We start from the raw sequence: 19,891 nt of genomic DNA, 5'->3' as shown, positions 1-19,891 counted from the left end.
TACTCTCATTTTTCTGGGTGTAGAAATCTCATTTCTGGTAAAATGAGCAGGCTAAAGAAGAAGAAGAAGCCATGTTCCAAAATATATTAGGAAATCCTGACCCATTCTCAGTCAATTCTGCACGAGTTGCACTTCTGAAGCTTTTATTTGAATTTTAACAGGTACCTCCTGAAATTCTTCAGAATCCCAGAAAAACTGTTTTTCCACTATCAACTGTGCAACAAAAAATTAATATGTGCAACATGGCAGAACAATTTCATTTTGACATACCTGAAAGCATATAGTCCGAAAAGCTACTTGTTTCTCAAGCAAATGCACTTACATAAAAAAATTCACGTAGCAGGGTTTTAAAAAAAAAAAAATAATTCTGAAATGGGCAAAACAAATGTTTGGATAGGCAGGATTCTGATGAAGTCCTTTGCCTTGTAGTGGGTGAAGAATGACTGAGTTAACTTAACCAGGATTAATGCAAGATAATCTTTCACTGTGTCACGGAGCTTCAGGCAAGTGAATGAATGGGTCTGAATTACACAATGTTGTTTGCTTGCTTTTCCCCTGGAAGAACTGTGGGAGACTTCATAAACATTTAATTAACCGTTTTGTTGCAATGTTTAACCATGTTGTCTGAATGCTGATCCACAAATAGCTGTGTTCCCTTAAAGCCACAAGACAGGATCATCAGCAAAGAGAAGACCAGGGGATCCCAGGAGAGGCCTAGTAAATACAAACATTTAAAAAAAAAACAGGCAAGGCAAAGGAAGAATACATTTCCTGGAATACAGGACTCAAAGGTCACAAGGTCAGAGGTACTGAGCTTCCCATGCATATCTGCCATTCTCTCCATGTCTGTGCTTGCTCTGAAGAGGGGAGGAGAAACAGATGAGCCCACAGAATGCAGCCTGCTAGGAAAGCTGCATGGTTATTGAGCATGGCCACAGTGGCATAATTTTGGAGTATGCCACTGAGATGGGTGCACGATACCCCTGGCCCCTGGCTATGTGAGAGCAGTTAATGGGTGCACTCAATGACTGGAAAAGTGGAACAGAAATTACACAACAGCTATTTTCCAGACAGGAAAAGGTGACTACACATGTATCACATGGCATATAAAAGTTACATGCAGTCCTTGGGCTGCAATCGATCACCACTACCAATAAAGTAATCAGATGACGTGTGCATGCATGCACGCACCCAGACACACCAGTCCTTGCCAAGAAGTCTGCAGTGTGAAGCACAGCATCATGTAACAGCAAGCAAGGGGCACTGGACCTGGGCCATAGAAAGCAGAATTCCGTGCTAAAGCTGGGTAGTGAAATCTCCCTGGCAGATAACTTGTTCCAACAACTTCTAGAGCATGACGGTGCCATATAGAATGATGCAAGCTCCCAACCTCCTTAGGAAATAATGAAGTTCTTAAAGAAGCCAAGGTCCATCTTTGTATTCTCTTGACAGACCTGTTGACACCTCAGATGAGGAAGGGTTGGATCCTGGCAATTGATAAAGCAACTCCTTAGAAGGCTCATGCACTTGGGTGGCATCGCCCAAATGGGTGGCATCTTGGGTAGACATAGGATCGTTCCCCAGATGAGGACCAGTTTGAAGACTCTTGATCTTGCCTGTTGAGCAATCCTGAGAAAGACAGGACTACCCTCCATGTGTCACTGGGAACATAAGTTCACAGTAAGCCAAGTCCCATTTTTCCAGTTACACCTAGCTTGCCAGCTGTGGCCATTCTTGGACCCGCATGGCTTTCTCATGCCCTGGTAGCCTCCTGCCTTGACAAGTACAAAGCTTGGGAATATAAAGTTAACCTCCCTCCAAGCAGTGGTAGGCTCACCGATGCAATATCCCTTTTCTTTTAAAAAAAACATTAGCTTAGCTGGCAAAGAGAGAAATGAACACTGGTGTTCGGTGCCAGAAAGTCAGTTGCAAACAGTGGAATGTCTGAAGTTTGAAGCAAAATTTCTACACTAATTCAACCATGTTTAATTGGCTTTCTCTGAAAGTTAGACAAATTTCTCACAAGGTAGGTTCCCCATATTGAAATTCATACTAATGGGACACAGCCATCTTGACTTTACAATGAATACAGCTGGATTGAGGTGGGAAATCAAGATATTTAGAACTTGGGAGCTTCTGCTGCTGCAATTGCTGCTCTGTCATCTGATGGATGTAACAGTTATCAGTTACAGTTGTACTTCGGAAGTCGAACAGAATCTTCCAGAAGTCCGTTTGACTTCCAAAACGTTTGACTTCCAAAGCATGGCTTCTGATTAGCTGCAGAAGCCCCGTTGGACGTTCGGCTTCCAAAAGAACGTTTGAAAACCAGAAGACTCACTTCCAGTTTCAATCGTTCAGTTGCTGTAACGTTTGACTCCCAAGGCATTCGGGAGCTGAGGTACGACTGTACTATGAATATTCGTCATTCTAAACTGTTATTAGAAAGAAAACATATTCCAAACAGGGGGGAAACAATAAGTTCCTGGGTTCCATCTCTGAGAGTGTTGTTTTTAGAATAAAGTGATTCCTTACGTCTAAAGCCCTGTAAGACTGAAAGTAGCCTGTTCCAAATGTGTTATAATTTTCCCGAATATTCGTTTTGTTTTGTTTTTCGGGAGCATTCGGCTTTAGGCAGCTTCTTTCAGGAACAGCTTCTGGCACTTACAGGGTGTTTTCTTGCTCATTCAGCCCTTAATGCACTGGGTGGGTCTCTTGTTTCTTCTGCCTTCCAGGCAGCTTCCTCCTAATGCTCCCAGGGCCTGGCTCAGAATTGCAGAGGATTACTCAGGCCAATGGTGTTTGTGGCCTTCAAGACTGTGTGTCTTCTGGGGCCGATAGAGATAAGGGCAGCGGAGGAGGAGGCGGCGTGGGTGGATAGCTAGTCACTGCAGCTGCCCAAAGGCTGAGGGGGAGAGACATTCTTTTGAATGCATTCAGACACACTGCTATTTCCTGCTTTGCTCTCAGAGTGCTCCACCTGCTTTTACTTAACCATTTCCTGATTTCTGCTCCTAGAAATCCTCTGCTGGAGTAGCTGGTCTCTCTCAGAAGTATCACTTAAAACTGGCATGTCTGTGTGGGGCTTTTAAATGGCAAGTGCTTGTTACCAGTTCATCCATCCAGGAGTATGCCTCTTAAATCCAAACTCTTCTTTAATATAACTTGAGCTGTACATTTACAGCTAGCAGCCATCTGCTTATATCTGTATTTTCTGTGTGTGTTTTCCACAGCATGCAGACTGTTGAAAATAATATGTTGTATCTGCCCCGGGGTAGTTCAGTGGGTACAGCATGAGACATTTAATTTCAGGGTCGTGGGTATGGATGGCCCCGGGGTCCCTTTCAACTTTACTTTTCTATGATTCCGTGAATTTGTGCAAAGAATTAAAGAATATAAAAGAGTAATTTTCTCAACAGACTTTTGGAGGGGGAAATGGCATAATTAATCAGGAAGGAAAACCATGCCAGATTGTGGAATATTTACACCATGGGGAAAAGATGTTTATAACAAAGTGTTATTAAACATAAAATAATATACTGTGCTGAATGATTCTTTTACTAAGGCAGTGATCCTAAGCGCACGTACCATGGGGCAAGGGTACCTCCAGACAGGGCTTTGTGTCACAAATGCATCGTTTTTAGTGTTTGTACAACTGGCATGTTAACTTCCACACATCCCCCCCCCCCAGTTGTGGATATGCATTGCTGTTCATCCACTTACTGTCCACACAGTAGGTGGTGCTTGAAGGAACGTATCCATGCTGTGTATTTTGCCCCTCTCCTCAACACACTTGCCCATTCTGGTCATGCACACAGATATTTGTGTACTTGTGCAAGCACACTAAATAAATAAAGGCAAACAGAGAAAGACACCAGAAGAGCGCAAAAGCAAATGTTACCAGCCCTTAGTTATCAATCTTGCTTCACGATTGGCAAAATGGAGACTTGTGCTTTGCAGGGGAGGGGAGCAGCATCCATCCCCTCCAAAATTTCTCCAATGAAAATAGGGACATCCTAAGGCAAAGCGGGACATTCCGGGATCAAATCAGAAACTGGGACAGCTACTGTAAATCCAGGACTGTCCCTGGAAAATAGAGACACTTGGCGGGTCTAAGCATCCACTTTCATTTGCTGTGGTTGTTGTTGTTGCCCACACCCCACAAAATTGTACTAATGAGCCTCTACACCAACAGTGACTAGAGATGTATAATAGCTTATTTTTACTTAATGGATTTTCCATATACAGGGAAATCTGGATTAAACTGAAAGGAAAGAAGGAAATAAAGAGTATGGACTGGCATTTTGATAAAGATGACATGGTATGGGCGCTGTCAAGAGTTGTAGGCTTGACCTGTAAACTCCAGTCTAGCAATACTCTCATTGTACTTGGTCAATCTGACTTTTATGTCAGCATGATTAGAATTGTGCTTTAAGAAGGCAATTTAGGCTGGGCCATGGTGAAGCATTTTTCTTCCTTAACATAAAGCACTTTTGATAATGTGCCATTTTTTCTTGTGTTTTATTCATACATTTCTAAATGGGGCCAGGTTTAATATTCAGATAATGTTAATCCTCGTTCTAACAGGTATTGGCCCAGGCTTGCTCCAGTGCGTACTGCAGAGCCTAAGCCCTGCCAAACCCTTGCATTTTTGAGCAAGTATGTTCCAGATAAGATAAACCATGAGTACACAGTGCTCACAGAGGGCTGAGGGAACCTTTCAGAGCGGGCTTGCAACACTGTATGAAAAGCTTTATGAATTAGAAAGAGCTACTAACACCTTTCTGTATATGCCACCTTGACCCTCATCATATTGTAGGGTTGCCATATTTCAAAAAGTAAAAACCAGGACACCCCAAAAATTCTTGAGATTCTTTTTAGGAAACCCCAAAGATCTGGAGCTTTTTATTTATTTATTTTTTTACAAAGATTGACTTGCCTAAGATACAAGACTAAGCGCCACATTTCGGAAATTTCCCCCGGACATCATTTACACCTTTGAGAACTGGATGTATGGCAGCCCTATCATATTGTCAAAGCAAGCATCAAAAGACTCTATGTTTTATTTTCCAAGCAAGCATCAAAACTATTGGCTTCAGAAGCCATTGTAGCCTATGCTGGAGCTGAGCCAAAGGGAAAAAAGTGCTGAATCATCTAGCATAGACAGTATCTAATGTCTTGTGAATACCATATGCCCCAGTTCCCACATGTTTCATCTAACCAGAAAGCACATGTCGTTTTCTCACTGTATATGGTTTTCCATAATGATTTTCCACTTGGGTCCTCTTTAAGTCTTATTATGCTGCCCCAATTCCAAACTTTTAGACCATTTAGTTTTCCTTAGAGTACTGCCCCCCAACATTTTGATGGCTTGTGCACACATTTAGAGTATATCCTGGCAAGATTTCCATATGATTTGTACCCTGAAATATTTGTGCAGTCCCCACTTTATCTTGCACGATCCTCTGGGTTTTCTTTACATCCAAGCTTATTATATTGGCACAAACCTTCTATATTATGCACCAGTTTCTCCCATGCAAGCCATAGGCTAGTAGCTCTTTATACATCAACACACATACACCACCTCTCAGTGTAAACAGCAAGCGAGTCTGTCAGAGATCAGATGCTACATAACTCTCGGAAACTCCAGGATTGAGATACATTAGGAAAAACACTGACAGAGCAGTCTTTTTCTATTCACATGGGTGGGGAAATTAGAAAGCTTTTTCTCTTAAAGTGAGTGCTGAACTACTTAAGTGGCTGGGCTACTCTGCTAAAGCCTTCACTGCTGCTCATACTGTCATTTGTGCAAGTATGTGGGTGTGTGGTCATTGCATACACATAACCAATGGTTAGGTCACATGCAGTATACTTTTATTATGACTCGGCCACCAAACGCCACGCATCTCAGCATCAGATAAATTTCTTAATAAGTTTGGGGTTTTTATGCCTCTGAGTTTGTTGCTGACTGTAACAGAGGAGAGGAATGGGGTTGCAAAAAAATTAATTACATAAATAACCAGGTAAAGGTTTTGCAAGATGTAGTTTAATGGGCTCTATTGAAGCGGGATAAATTTTCCCACTGGTCGTAACTAGAGCAATCAGAGGCACATAAAAAGGTCACTGAGTCCATCTTATTCTACAATCTCAGAGTAGCCTCTTTATTCCATAGACAGATAAAAACAGAACCCACAGCAAATGTTAACATTCTGATAGAGATCTTGCTTACAATAATAAATTACCATTGGGTGACACCTAATAGGTCAAGCAGTCCTGTGTTCTATTTTTGTCTCTCATTTCTCTCTCCCTGGCCCAACCAGCTCAGGAATCTTCTCCAGAGTTAATCTGTTGTTGTTGTTTTCCCAGTGGTGTTTAAAAACAATGTGTTTTACAACTTTCCAGTGGGAAGGACATTAAGCTCATTGTTAAGGTTACTCCCATTACGGTGTTTCGGCAATAGGAAAAAGTCTTATTTCAGAACTCTTTAGTAGACCAGAATTCTGATCCCTCTTTTGGGTTATAGTTGCCCTACAGCTATCCCTATTTAGCAGTGGCAGTGCTAACAATATGTCTGAAACATTAGTTCCGATACTTGAACAAGGCGAAAGCTTCAGGTTAGCTGCTAGACTCCAGGTACTTCGGTCAATAGCTAGTTAATCTAGCATGATGATCTCATAGTCTTACTGGCTGGTGATATGGCTGATAATGCTGAGAGGACAGCAAAGAAGACAAGTGCTTCTCTTTTTATTTTTAAACACACTTGCTCCCTTTCTTATTGCAGAGTCCACATGCTACCCTCTCCCCAACTTTCCAGTGGACACAGGCTTCACTATTAGATTCACCACGGGCCCTGTGACTCTATGCCTTTTCATTTAAACAGCATCTTTACCCAGCTTTATTGACATACTTCAGTGCTTTGTTCCTGAACAATAGCGATGAGCTCATCTAGGTGCATGTTGCCCTGTGGGGGGCCTTGGGGGAACTTTACTTTTCAGCACTACAATGGAGCTTGTTTGAATGATCAGCTGAAGAAATCCAGCATGCTGCAGCACATATTTGCCTAGGTCTATGTCACCTTGCAGTGTAATTATTAGTAGCAAACATTTCTCTTTGGACTAAGCTGTCTTCCAAACAAAGAGATGTAATCTGCAGTCATTCATTATCACCTGGAATATTTTTCTCCTGATAAGAACTGAATGCTTTTCCAGGTTGCTATTCTGCCCTTAGCTGCCGATAGCTGTGAGTGGATGATCTTAGACTTAGAGGGTACCTTTCGTACAGGCTTCAGCATCTTCCTTCAAAGGAAGTTTGAGCAGTCACCTTTCCTGCTGCACCTCAGGCCATGTTTGGATAATTCAGCTGATCTGCTTCCTGTGCAAGAGAAGAGCAATTGCTTTCCTCCTTTGTCCACTCAATACAGTGGTACCTCAGGTTAAGTACTTAATTCATTCCGGAGGTCCGTTCTTAACCTGAAACTGTTCTTAACTTGAAGCGCCTCTTTAGCTAATGGGGCCTCCTGCTGCTGGAGCATGATTTTTGTTATCATCCTGAAGCAAAGTTCTTGACCCAAGATACTATTTCTAGGTTAGCGGAGTCTGTAACCTGAAGCGTATGTAACCCGAGGTACCACTGTATGTCTGTCCCACTTATGTTATTATTATTGATTAAATTTGTATACCACCCTTCATGTGAAGATATGAGAACAGTTCACAAGAGAAGAATACAAAGTGAGAATGCAAGATACATAATAAAGCATAAACAAAAACTAACCAATAACCCCCCTCCACACACACACACACACACACAAACAAAAAGCCATAGAATGTTAATCAGCCTGGTTGAAAAGAAATGTTTTTGCATGGTGTTTAAAGATATGTAATGAAGGCACAAGTCGAGCCTCCCTGGAGAGAGCATTCCACAATTGGGGAGCCACCACAGAAAAGGCCCCTTCTCGCATTGCCATTCTACAGGCCTCTAGTGGAGGAGGCACATGAAGAAGGTGTTGCCTACAGAAGGGCCTCATATAATTATTTTGTTTTGTTTTTTAATATTGTAATTATATGTTGTGAACCGCCCTGAGATCTACGGGTATAGGGCAGTATGCAAATTCATGATGATGATGATGATGATGATGATGTCTGGATCAATTCATATGGGGAGAGGTGGTCCTTGTGTTATTGTGGTCAAGAGCTGTTTAAGGCTTTATAGGTCACAACCAGCACTTTGAACTAGACCCAGAAACTAATCCCGAGCCAGGATCGTTATAATATGCTCAAAACATCTTGCCCTGGTAAGCAACCTGATGGCTGAATTCTGCACAGCTAAAGTTTCTGAAACATATAACACATAGCAGTAATCTAACCTAGAGTTAATGGCATTGTCATGCATAAAAGACAACGTGCAGACCAAGATTGTGTGGTCAGTTCCCAGATTATCCATCTGAGATATCCATCACACTGCTCCGACCTATGTGCATTAGATTTATGCACATACATGCTATAGAAACCTGCTCATATGTCTGTCAGGACAAATGTGCCCAGTGGGTGGAGAAGGATGTTGCAATCTTCCACATGGGAGATGACCAGGAGAGATTATCATCTAAACCAGGCCACTATTGTAAAATTCAAGCTAGATTAAAACCCTATAATACTGAACATTGTACCAGGGCAGTTTGATGAAAGGCTGCAAGATAAATTTCTTTAAGCTCTCCTGGCTCCATGCAACCTTAGTAAATACTTTTGCCTTCAGGAAATCTCTAATACAGAGATTGGATAGATTAGCAGAGAGGGCTGTTTGCCACCAGCACATATTCTCTGGGAGCTGAGATATGTAGGGAACATACCTGGGTCTACATCCTTAGCTGATAAAAATCAGCAAAGTTTCATCCATTTCAACAGAGACGTGCCAGTTACCACCCACAAGTCTGCCTCATGAACAGAGAAGTTGCTTAGATCATCATCAGTGGGGATATCTAAATTTTGGCTTGTTCCTCTTAATCTCAGTGTCATCGTTGTGGAATTTAACCCCTTTTAATACTAGATGCCATGATTCATGAAGAAGCTTGCACTTCTAAGCATCCCCCTTTACTTTGGCGCCTGGTGTGAGGTCAATTATAATAATATAGTCTGACTTGCATACTATAGCATATGGGTTGCCAGTCAGTGGTGGCGCCTCTCTTTTATGGAGTACCCTCTCCAGGGAGACATGCCTGATGCCATCATTAGCAAAATCATTCTTATTCACACAGGCCTTTGGGTCTTAATTTTAGCAGGTTGGGATGGAGTTGGATCTTTATATATATATATATTATTTGTGTATTTGGGGCTGATTTTCATTGGTTTCAATGTTCATTTTTAAAAGTTGCCTTGAGTTGGGGGGGAGTGACTAATAAATATATTCATCTTATATCAGGTTATTACAAGTATAGGTTGCCAAAAGTGTTGAAGAGAACAGCCATGCAAAATGGACAAAGTGTCTTGTTCAACACAGTTCTAGTTTTTCATTTCCATTTTATTTGATGCTATTTCAGGTGAACTCCCTGCCAAGTGATCTGGTGTTTTAAGCATTTGGAGCAGTTGGTCAGCCTTTGCAAAAATGATAATGCATTGATCAAAAGCAGAAGATAGATAAGGAAGCATATGGAAACTAGCTAACACAAGAAAATTCATTATGTTGCAGTCTTAGATAGTGCTGATTTCTGAGTGGGCCAAGAATCTAGTATCTCTTTGTAGGTAGAAATGCCATCAATCAAACTTCCTTTTAAAAAACCCAGTTGTGCACAGTACATCATGTTGTCACTGAAACTGGTTTTATTTCTTGTATGTTTCAGATCAAAAGGACCAGCCATATTGCGGTTGGGAAGGAACAAGTCCAGTGCTGCAAGCCATAAAAGTGAGGAAAGACACCTTTAAAAATGAACCTGAAATGGTTTGATCCAGTTTCCCCAGTGAGACTCCCTAGTACACATCAGCAGTTACAATATGCAGGACTGCAAGCAGATGGAACAGCGAACACGTGCTTGATAAGTGTAGATACTATTTCTTGGTCTGAAGCAACTGTTCCATAAGATGGCTACTAGATTTTTCTGAATAGATAACGAACTCCAGAGTCTGTAATCTTACACATTCTCCTCAATTAACATTTGCATATTGGAAAGTAGTACACTCAACTTCCTTCTTCAGTTAATAGTTGTGTGTTTTTCTGTACATTTTATATTGATCCCTATCTCTTGTCTGATGCAACAAAAGCTCATCTACTGAGATCTGAGAAGCTGCAGTGAACTTTGTCATGCTTCAAAATGTGTACGGCATGATTTTCATAGCACATTACCAGTAAAATCTAAAAGATCAACATGAATCATCACCACTTGGTTTCCATTCTCAAAGCACTATACAAATATTAGCTAATGTCATTCAATTTTGCTTTATTAAAGGATATACCAAACTAATAGGAAAAAATGACAGAATTTGCCCATACGTGAGAGGAAGGATATATTCACATGGCTGTTTTGCAGAGGAACATGCAGCCAATGCAAGCCACACTCAGCTGTGATGTCATCCTGAATCTCTCACCAGGAGAAAAATGTGGACATGAAGGGGAGACCCGTTTTAGTGGCAAAGTCAGTCCAGCAGCCAATGTGCTATGAGTTAATGATAACCACAGTAACAAATAGCCACTTCATGAATATTATTTTGATGTAACTGTTACAATACTCCTGTACAGTAGATCGGCATTATCTTCCCCATATCGGCATTATCTTCCCCATCTTCCCCATATTACAGATATGGAGCAGAAAGAGAGTGGCTCATCACCAAGTAGGTTTATGGCAGAGATGCTGTTAAGAGAACTTTTTTAGCTGCCATGTTACAATAGAGTTCAGATGGAAAGATACCTGCTTTTAAAATGGATCCACTTAGATTGCTTCTTTCACTTTGGTTAAGCACACAGGTGCCAACCTACACACTCCAGGGAAGCCAGGCAATATCCTACCTAAGGACTACATTGTCTTCCATACTTCAATAACAGGAGTAAAAAAAAGCAAAGGGAGTGTAAACAGTCTATCTGCTACTAGTTTTTACAAAGGACTAGACAAGGGATCAGCGAACTTTTTCAGCAGGGGGCCGGTCCACTGTCCCTCAGACCTTGTGGGGGGCCGGACTGTATTTTGAAAAGAAATAATGAACTAATTCCTATGCCGCACAAATAACCCATGTAAAAACACGCTGATTCCCGGACCGTCCGCAGGCCGAATTTAGAAGGTGATTGGGCCGGATCCGGCCCCCGGGCCTTAGTTTGCCTACCCATGGCACTAGACAGTGTGTTGGGTTGTTACAGAAGAGGCAATTGGTTCATAGCTGAAGTGAAAACTGCAAATTGGCCATATCAGTAGGCTTTTCCTGCAGAGCAAAACCTCAGTCCCAGCCTAAGGCAAGCCAAATCTATTTGGCTGGTAGGTGAGAGTTAACTGCAAGGTGAAAATGAGATAGCATGGTTAAGATGAGATCTCTTGGAGAAATATCTCCACTACTCAGCCTGGCTAGGCTACTGTCTAGGTGCCGAGTATTCTCAAAATGATGAGGAACGGACAGTTTTGCTAATTCAGAACAGTAAGACAGTAACTTAAACAGTAAGGCTTTTCCCATTCATTTCAGTGGAGAGAAACACAAAGGAAACCCAGAACTGCCCCTTCACTGAAATGAATAGGAAATTATTTTACTCAAGTAGGGAGGGAGGATTCAGTGCATACAAAAGAGCTCAACATATAATCACATGACCGTTACTCGGCACAAACCCATTTAGTTAAGCAGAAACCATCTCTCTTTGTCCTTCAAGCCATCAATAGAGCCAAAGTTTTTATTTTTAATGCACACGTAGACAGGATAGTGTCAATCCAAAGATAATCTTTTGGAAGCATATCCTCACATTGGCTGTCTTCTCCAGTCACAAAGAACTTGTTGCTACAGCTACCAACTGCACTGTTCTGTTTCATTGAGCCCCTATTTTTAAAAAAATGCAAATTAGTTCTTGAATGGGGGAATGCTCCCCACCTTCTGTGTTACCGGTTGAGTAACTTAAAGGAAAAGGGAGCTTCCTGTTTTGATGGCATAGCCTACCTTTAAGTGTTTAACTGGATAGAGCAGGAACATCATTTGAACTAGATAGCCAATGAATATTTTGTGGAAGTATTGAGAGACACAGAAGTTCTTCCCTTCCTTTTCTTCCCACCCCCATCCCCCAAATGATCACATGCCTAGTTCCAAGACCTTTCAGTAGCACAATAGGCTGAATGGCAAGGAAAATTCCACAGAAGGACGTTTAGGTCTCCGGGGAACTACCATGGTCTGTGTAAGCCTAAAATCTTCAGGGGGCGGAGGGCAGAAAGAGAGAATGTGTATAGAGTGTACTTAAAATTAAAACACACACACAAAAACCTCTACAATGCAAGAGTTGTTTAACTAGATTCTCCTGTACTGTCAGAACATAATGGTTTTGCAAGGACAAAGCTCTTAAATATTTTCCTCTGTCATTTTCTCTGGAGATATTTCACCCAAGGGACTGGTATATTTATAAACATTCATCATTTAAAGTTTTATCCCTTCCTTCACTGCTTTGTAAATAAAATAATTTAAAGATAGAGAAACTGAGTGAGATACTTGAAATTACACCAAGTTGTTGGCAGATTTTTGGCAGAAAAGGAAGAAATGCAGTTTCCCCACCCCCTTTAAGTCCCATGCCTCAGATTCTAGACAATATTCTGTCCCCGTTTTAAATCTTAAGGCTACTTCCATATCTGCAAACGTCCATCACAGTCTTTGTTGCTTGTCATTCCTGCTTTGTTGTTTGTCGTTTCCATGAAGCATGCTTTGTAAGCCTTGTACAACTCTGTTTACAGTACAGTGCATACATGTTTGGGCTCTATTAGGCTGGATAACATTTTATTGTGAGGGTGACACTTCCCATTTGGACCTGACAGGCGAGGCCTTTTGCCTCCTCTTTTAAGGGGTGGAATCATTCTGCCCTTCAGTTACCCTGCTGTTTTTGGTCTTTTCTTCTCTTGGGAAAATCCTTTAGCTGGGCATTTTAAGTGATCTGCTAGTGTTTTCTTCTTTCTTGTGTCTCCTGTTCTCTTTCTTCCTCTACTGCATCCTCAACCTCAACCTTTTCATACCCAGGACCCACTTTTAACCCAAACATGCATTTGGGGACACATTTCTTAATCTGTTACCATATAGTTGCATGGTGGTAGTGCTCCTATTGTGACCCACCTTGAATCAGTCCACAAATCACTAGTGGGTCCCGACCCACCAGTTGAAGACCAGTGTCTTGGGCTGTCTGGGTTTGTTCTCTGTGTTTTCCTTCCTGAACTCCTCTGAGTTTCCCTGTGTGGTGGTTGTCCCCGTGGTTTGCCTCTTCAGCTTTTCATTCCTGTGCCTGTTCCTCTTCAAATAGCCAAACAAAATCTCCCCCATTTGTTTGTCCCAATCTCAATCTTCTTCATGAGGTTTTTGTCCTCCCTTGTCCACTGTCCATTTCTTGTGAGTGGAGAGAAGGCTGTAGCCAGAGAGTCACGTCTGTTTGGCTGTAGCCAAAATTTTAGGGCAGGAAGTTTGGCAAGCCTCCTAACTAAACTATCAAAAAAGGAGTGCCATTTTGTTTGGTACACTGTATTTTTTTGCTCCAACCAGCTCTGCTCTGTTTGGTGAGTCCTGCAACCCTCATTCTGAGCAGGATCGCCTAACGGGCCACTTCTTTGCCTTCTGCCTTAAGAAATCAGTGCAAGCAGCCGGCACAGCCATCCACAAATTCTCTGGTGTGCAGCAATTTGGGAGAAACACAGCACCTTTGCTTCTGGCCATCTTTGAGGCACGCTGGCTTTATTTCCAAGGTGGTTAGAGCCTCTGTTAAGTCTGCTTCAAGGAAGCACCAAAAAAGGGAGATGAAAACACAAGCACAGCTCCAGAAGGCATGAGAGGGCAATCTTACAGATCTTATAGTTATAGCAGCTCTGTGACGCCTCCCCAGAACTCTAGGGCACACTTGCCTTGCAGAGTGGAACCAGCTGCCCAAGGGGCCAGGGTGAATTCACAGGTTCAGATGTCCCAGGTTTCATCTTAGCTGCAGGCACAAGCTTTCCAGCCTGTGTCCTTATCACCTTTGCCAGGGGTAGGCGACCTAAGGCCCGGGGGCTGGATGCAGCCCATTCGCCTTCTAAATCCAGTCCACAGACAGTCTGGGAATCAGCGTGTTTTTACATGAGTAGAATGTGTCCTTTTATTTAAAATGCATCTCTGGGTTATTTGTGGGGCATAGGCATTCGTTCATTATTATTTTTCAAAATATAGTCTGGTCCACCACATGGTCTGGGGGATGGTGGACTGGCCCACGGCTGAAAAAGGTTGCTGACCCCTGACCTCTGCTCTAAAGTTTAGAGTCCTAATTTCATGCAAGATGAGGGCATGTTTGAACAGGAAATTGCAGTTTTCTGACAATTTGCACCTACAAAGAGCAAAAACAAAGGCTGTCAAAGTACAGGCCACAACTCGACTTGCTTTCAAATTGGACCCTATCTTTGTGATCCTGAAGCCCAAAGATTTGAGGCTAGTATCATTACCCTTGCTACAAGCTCTGATAAAAGTGGTAGGCATTTGAAGATAATATATTCTTCCTTCCACTGCTTATTTTTACAATATTCAAACTCTGGAACAAAACTATCTCCCCACAGTATATAAAAATACATTTTTTAATAAATAAATAAATGTACTGAAGAGGATCCAGCTGCAAAGTGATCTGATGGCAGATGTAAGCACTATGAAATCCAGAACTAATAAATAAAAAGTCTTGTCCTGAGGGAAAATAAACAACAACGAAGTGAAATGGAGTGCAAGGGGAAGGGACACAGCCTCAAATTGCACTTGATGTCACTGCTATACAGTGAGTTTATTTTCATACTAAGTTGCTTGCACTTTTATGAGACCAAGAGTCCTAAAGACGATGAGGGATATGGGATTTTGTGGAAAGGGCCTGTCTCATTTCTCACATAAAGATGTAATGTGTTACTTGATGGGATGCCTTGTTGGAGCCTAGATCCTAGCAATGTGCACAGCCCCCAAGATTTGCCTTGCATCTGTGCATTAAAAAAATAATAATTAAAAATCAATCTGTTTCTGTGTCCCTCTGTGGTAACATTGTTCAATGTTCAGATGTCACAAGTGTTGATTAGGAGCCTCAAGTTAGTGAATAACTTCCAGAAGGATTTGTATCAACTGTATCAACTTCAGTAATTGAAATTCAGTTTACCTATAAATTGGCCATGATTTGTTTGTCAGCTGTGGACATACAGAGCCAGCAGAGACTTCATCTCTCAATAGGTAGCAATGAGAATGTCCAGCCCGGGTGTGAAACAAAATAATTATGCCTAATACATTCCCCTGCCAATAACATCGACAAACAAGAACATGCCAGAGCAGCTTAGTTCCCTTAACAAATCCATGTAGGCTGCTAGCAATCGCTCCACACTTCTCATAATATCTCCAGGACTGAAGGTTGGCAACTGCAGCTGTAGCTGCCAGGCTCTTTTCTTTTTTGAGGCAAGTGCTCAACTCTGCTGGGGCTATTCCCTCACTGGTGGTGTTACTGCAAGCTCAAGATTTAGTATTTGGTCCTTTAACTGGCAACCTTTCACTGCTAGGAAGTATACTATTATTAGTATTAGTATTACATTGGTACCTCAGTTTATGAACTTAATCTGTTCCGGAAGTCCATTCTTAAACTGAGGCGCGCTTTCCCTAATGAGGCCTCCCGCCGTCAGTGCCCTTCTACCCTTCGGCTTCCATTCTTTGTCTGAGCTAAAGTTCGCAAACCAGGACACTATTTCTGGTTTTGTAGAGTTCGTAAACCGAATTGTTCTTAAACAGGACTGTTCTTAAACCGAGGTACCACTGTATTTCAAGAGTGGATTACTGCAAAGCACTGTATGTGGTGCAGCCCTTAAGGTGGCCCTGAAGCTAATGCAGAATGCAGCGGCCAAACTACCGTATTTTTCGCTCTATAGGACACACTTTTTCCCCTCCAAAAATAAAGGGAAAATGTGTGCGTCCTATGGAGCGAATGCAGGGGGGAGGCAGGCAGGAAAAGCCCCCAAAAGCCACACACAAGCTCCGCGCGGCTCTTGCGGGCTTTTCCTCAGGAGGGAGAAGGGACTGACGCGGCCAGTCAGTCCCTTCTCCCTCCTCGTAGAAAAGCTCACAGGAGCCGTGCTTTTGCGGGAGGTGGACGTATTGCCATAGCCCTGCGCACCCTCTCCCAGCTGGAGAGGTGGCACGCGGCTATGGCAGCAGCCTCTTTAGCCGCGCGCCACCTCTCCAGCCAGGAGAGGGTGCACAGGGCTAAAGAAGCCATAGCCCCGGGCTTCCCCGGCAGCCTCGAGAAGCTCGCAGAGCAGCAGGAAGGCTGCGCACCTTTCCGCTGCTCCCCGACCTGCAGGTCGAAAGGAACCTGAAGCCCGGAGAGCGAGAGGGGTCGGTGCGCACCGACCCCTCTCGCTCTCCAGGCTTCCAAGATAGCCGCCTGAAGGCGACTGAACGCACCTTGAACGACACCTGGTTTAGAGGGGGAGAACAAGGGGGGGATTCTCCCCCTCTCTGTGCAGCGCCTCCTGCCGCTTCGCTGAAGGGGCACTGAGCAGAGAGGGGGAGAATTTTTTTTTCTTGTTCTCCCCCTCTTTTTCTTGTTCTCCTATGGTCCAGTGCGTCCTGTAAAGCAAAAAATACAGTAAGTGGAGCAGTCTGCTGTCGGTATATAATGCTGGCCACCAGGGCTTTTTTTCCCCAGCCGGAACTCAGTTCCAGCACCTCTCAGGTGGGCGCCATTGCCATTATAAGAGAACGAAGGAGATGTTCATGGTGAGTTTCAGCACCTATTTTTCTATAAAAAAAATAGCACTGCTGGCCACCAACATAGTACTGGGCCTTGCTTAAAGTTTTGATACTTGTGGCACATTAAAAGATTAATAATTGTGTTGTGGCATAAGCTTCCGTAATAAATTGTTAGTTTTTAATGTGCCACAAGACTCCTGCTATTTCCCCGCTTTTTGCTTGGTCTGCCATTTGCTTACTAAGACTTCATATGACCGTCTCCAGGCCATGAAAGCTAGTGCAATGCTAAATTTGTTCACAGTCTTTTAAGATGCTGCAGGACGCTTTGCTCCAACAGGCTTAACAAGCCCACCGCTCTAGAAAAAGGGAAAGTAATTCACAAAACTGCAGGATTGTTTCTTCATAATAGAGTCCGCTTTCCTTTTCATGTGCAGTGTGTACTCCTCGGCTTAATTTGCACACGTATAGCTGCTGCTCCCTCCCACTCCCATGTAATTCCGAGCTACAGCTGCCAAAAGGCTTTCAGCTCACATGACAGTATATGTGAGTTTAAGCTTTTCCAACTGAACCTTCTATTTTTCCTTTCGAAGGTTTTCTTAATTAGGCCTGATGGCCAGGGAAATACCAGCCGGAGCAGAGTATTTAGCAGATAATTGCTTAGCTTTACAGTTCTCTTTGTTGCTTATTTAAGCTTCATTTGCCCATTCCGCTTTGTACCTGACTTATCTCTTGCAAGAACATCAATACTTGAGTTATGTCTAGTGACTTCATGCACAGTCCCATGAGATTTTACTCCCTTTTACCCCATTGGCTGGCATGCATTGTACTTCCAATGATTAAATCCTCAAAAGGAAAGAAAGCTCCAATGTCCAATAGTACAACATCTATGGGTTCATAATTTGCTGCTGAAATTCACTAAAAGATTATTTTGGTTCAAATATTGTCATGCTGACAATTCAGAACCCTGTTCCAAAAATCTTAGCAGCCTTACTGAAAACTATTCAACAGTTTCAGTATTCAAACACCCATGATGCAGTGGCACCTATAGTGAAATATGCATACACAGGTACAACTTAACAGTCTTAAGATTACAAACTCTACAATGCATCCTTCTCTTGCGAGCATGGGCGTAGCCGGGGGGGCAGGGGGGCAGCTGCCCCCCCCAAATCAATAATAAATCAATAAAAAGACATAGCTAACTGAGGTTCTGCGCCCCGCCCCATCAAAAGGCCTGCCACTCTCCCCAACAAAAATCCTGGCTATGCCCATGCTTGTGAGTAAGGATTCATGTGCAAAAATATCCACAGCCTCACAAAAACAAATTGTCAAAGGAATGGAAGTGCAGCTGGAAGCAGTTAAAACACACAAATAACGGGTGCATTTTCTGAAGAAATTGGCAGCATGGGCAATGAAAATGAAACAGGAACCAGCCTCTCCTACTGTGCGTTTTTCATATGAACAGCAATAAAAGCAATTCTCTGTAGGTCATTAAAGAAGAATGGTTGTGGCCTAGAATATACAATTCGAATTTACATTGTTTCCAACAGAGGGTCTACTTTCTATTCTTACAGTTTCAAATGAATTCTGAAAAGTTTTCATGAGAAAGTGGGGAAGCTGGGCCTGTTTGGTCTAGTAAAGAGGAAGCTGTGAGATGATGGAGTGATATTTTAAATATGTATCAGGAGTTAATGCAGTAGAGAGGATGACTTGTTTAAACAAGAAGAAATTAGAATACTAAGTTAAATAGTTTTTACTTTTCCATTAGTAAATGTTATCTGTAGATCACAAGCTCTTAAGAATAAAGTCTGAGAGCACTCATTGGAACTGATGAATAGAAATCTTACACTAGTTTAAAAACCAGTAACATGTATTTAGTTATTTTACACATATATGCTATTTCTCCAAAATATTTATAGCAGTTTATATATTGTTCCCAATAGGTTTCCCATCCTATCCAGGCAGATGAAAGGATTAAATCTGGTATCAACAGTGGAATTGTATATTGTGCCTTCAAACCATTATTTGTGATGAGTCTGGAAAACAAAAAAGCTATACAAAAACTTTGTGTCTCTCTGCAACAAGAAACTCCCGACTCCACTCAGTTACAACTAGGTCCAGTGCCACCCTAGTTACTAAACCATATTGCCACTGTCCACACATCTCTCCCTTTTTATTTTAGAAAACAGCAATTGAATAAATTAACACTACTGAAACATTTGATAGTTCAGGTTAATCAGTCAATTACATCAAAGGCTTCCAAAGAAGTACATGACCATCTGAATCTTAACATGGCCAGAGCCATCTGGTAAGACTGATTTCAATCTCAGGGGCCTTTGAGAACACATCAGCTCAAAGCTACAAGAAGAACCTTATTGCCTTGCTCCAGGAAGAACAGAAACACCGAATCCTTACTCCGCCCAGAAACAATTTAAGCCTTGAGCCACCTATGTTATCCACAGCCTTGTGCATTCACCCTTATCAATAATTGCTTCTGCAGGTTATTATGGTTAGAGATTTTGGAGTATGTGAATCAGTACCCATCAGGGAGAACAAAGCTGATCAAATGATAGCCATGTGGTTATATGAATTGGTCTACCCAGGACGTGCTGTAGGAGAAAAGACTGAGTAGTCAAGAAACCCTCTTGTTGTTAAACATTGGTTCATTTCCGAGACTGCGCTTCAAAATCCCTCCTCGGTGTGAACAAAGCAGAAAGGAAGTTTCCATGAGCGTTGATTATTCTAGAGGCAATAACTCTTAGAGCAGAGGTGGGAAAACCTTTCTCAGACGGTGTGCCACATTCCATTGTGGGCAACTTTCCAAGGCAGAATGATAGTGGTGGGTGAGGCCATAGTCAAAACTTGGTGGGGATACAGACGTGACTCTTACCTTTCAACAGTAGGCTGCAAGAGGTTTGTATAAACACACAAACCTCTATTCTCTATTCAGTTTAATGATACATTCCAGCCAGGCAAAAGCACTTGAAGAGCTGAGACAGTGAGGGATGTGGCTGCAATAAGAG

At 42.4% G+C, this 19,891-nt stretch overlaps 1 protein-coding gene across 5 annotated transcripts in view; it reads left to right on the top strand.

Moving 5' to 3' along the window:
• Positions 1-15,154, top strand: part of RAD51B (RAD51 paralog B) — a 296,131-nt gene extending 280,977 nt beyond the window's left edge. For all 5 annotated transcript variants that reach the window (XM_028725431.2, XM_028725434.2, XM_028725428.2 and 2 more), the window contains one exon: positions 9,827-15,154. In XM_028725431.2, the coding sequence (XP_028581264.2) occupies positions 9,827-9,908 (82 nt within the window). In that variant the 3' untranslated portion in view covers positions 9,909-15,154. The remainder of the gene's footprint in view (positions 1-9,826) is intronic.
• The last annotated feature ends 4,737 nt before the right edge of the window (positions 15,155-19,891 follow it).

Source organism: Podarcis muralis, chromosome 1 (genome assembly GCF_964188315.1).
Source record: "Podarcis muralis chromosome 1, rPodMur119.hap1.1, whole genome shotgun sequence".
NCBI classification, from domain to species: Eukaryota; Metazoa; Chordata; class Lepidosauria; order Squamata; family Lacertidae; genus Podarcis; species Podarcis muralis.
The sequence above is the reverse complement of the archived record's forward strand: the minus strand, read 5'-3'. Positions and strand labels throughout refer to the sequence as shown.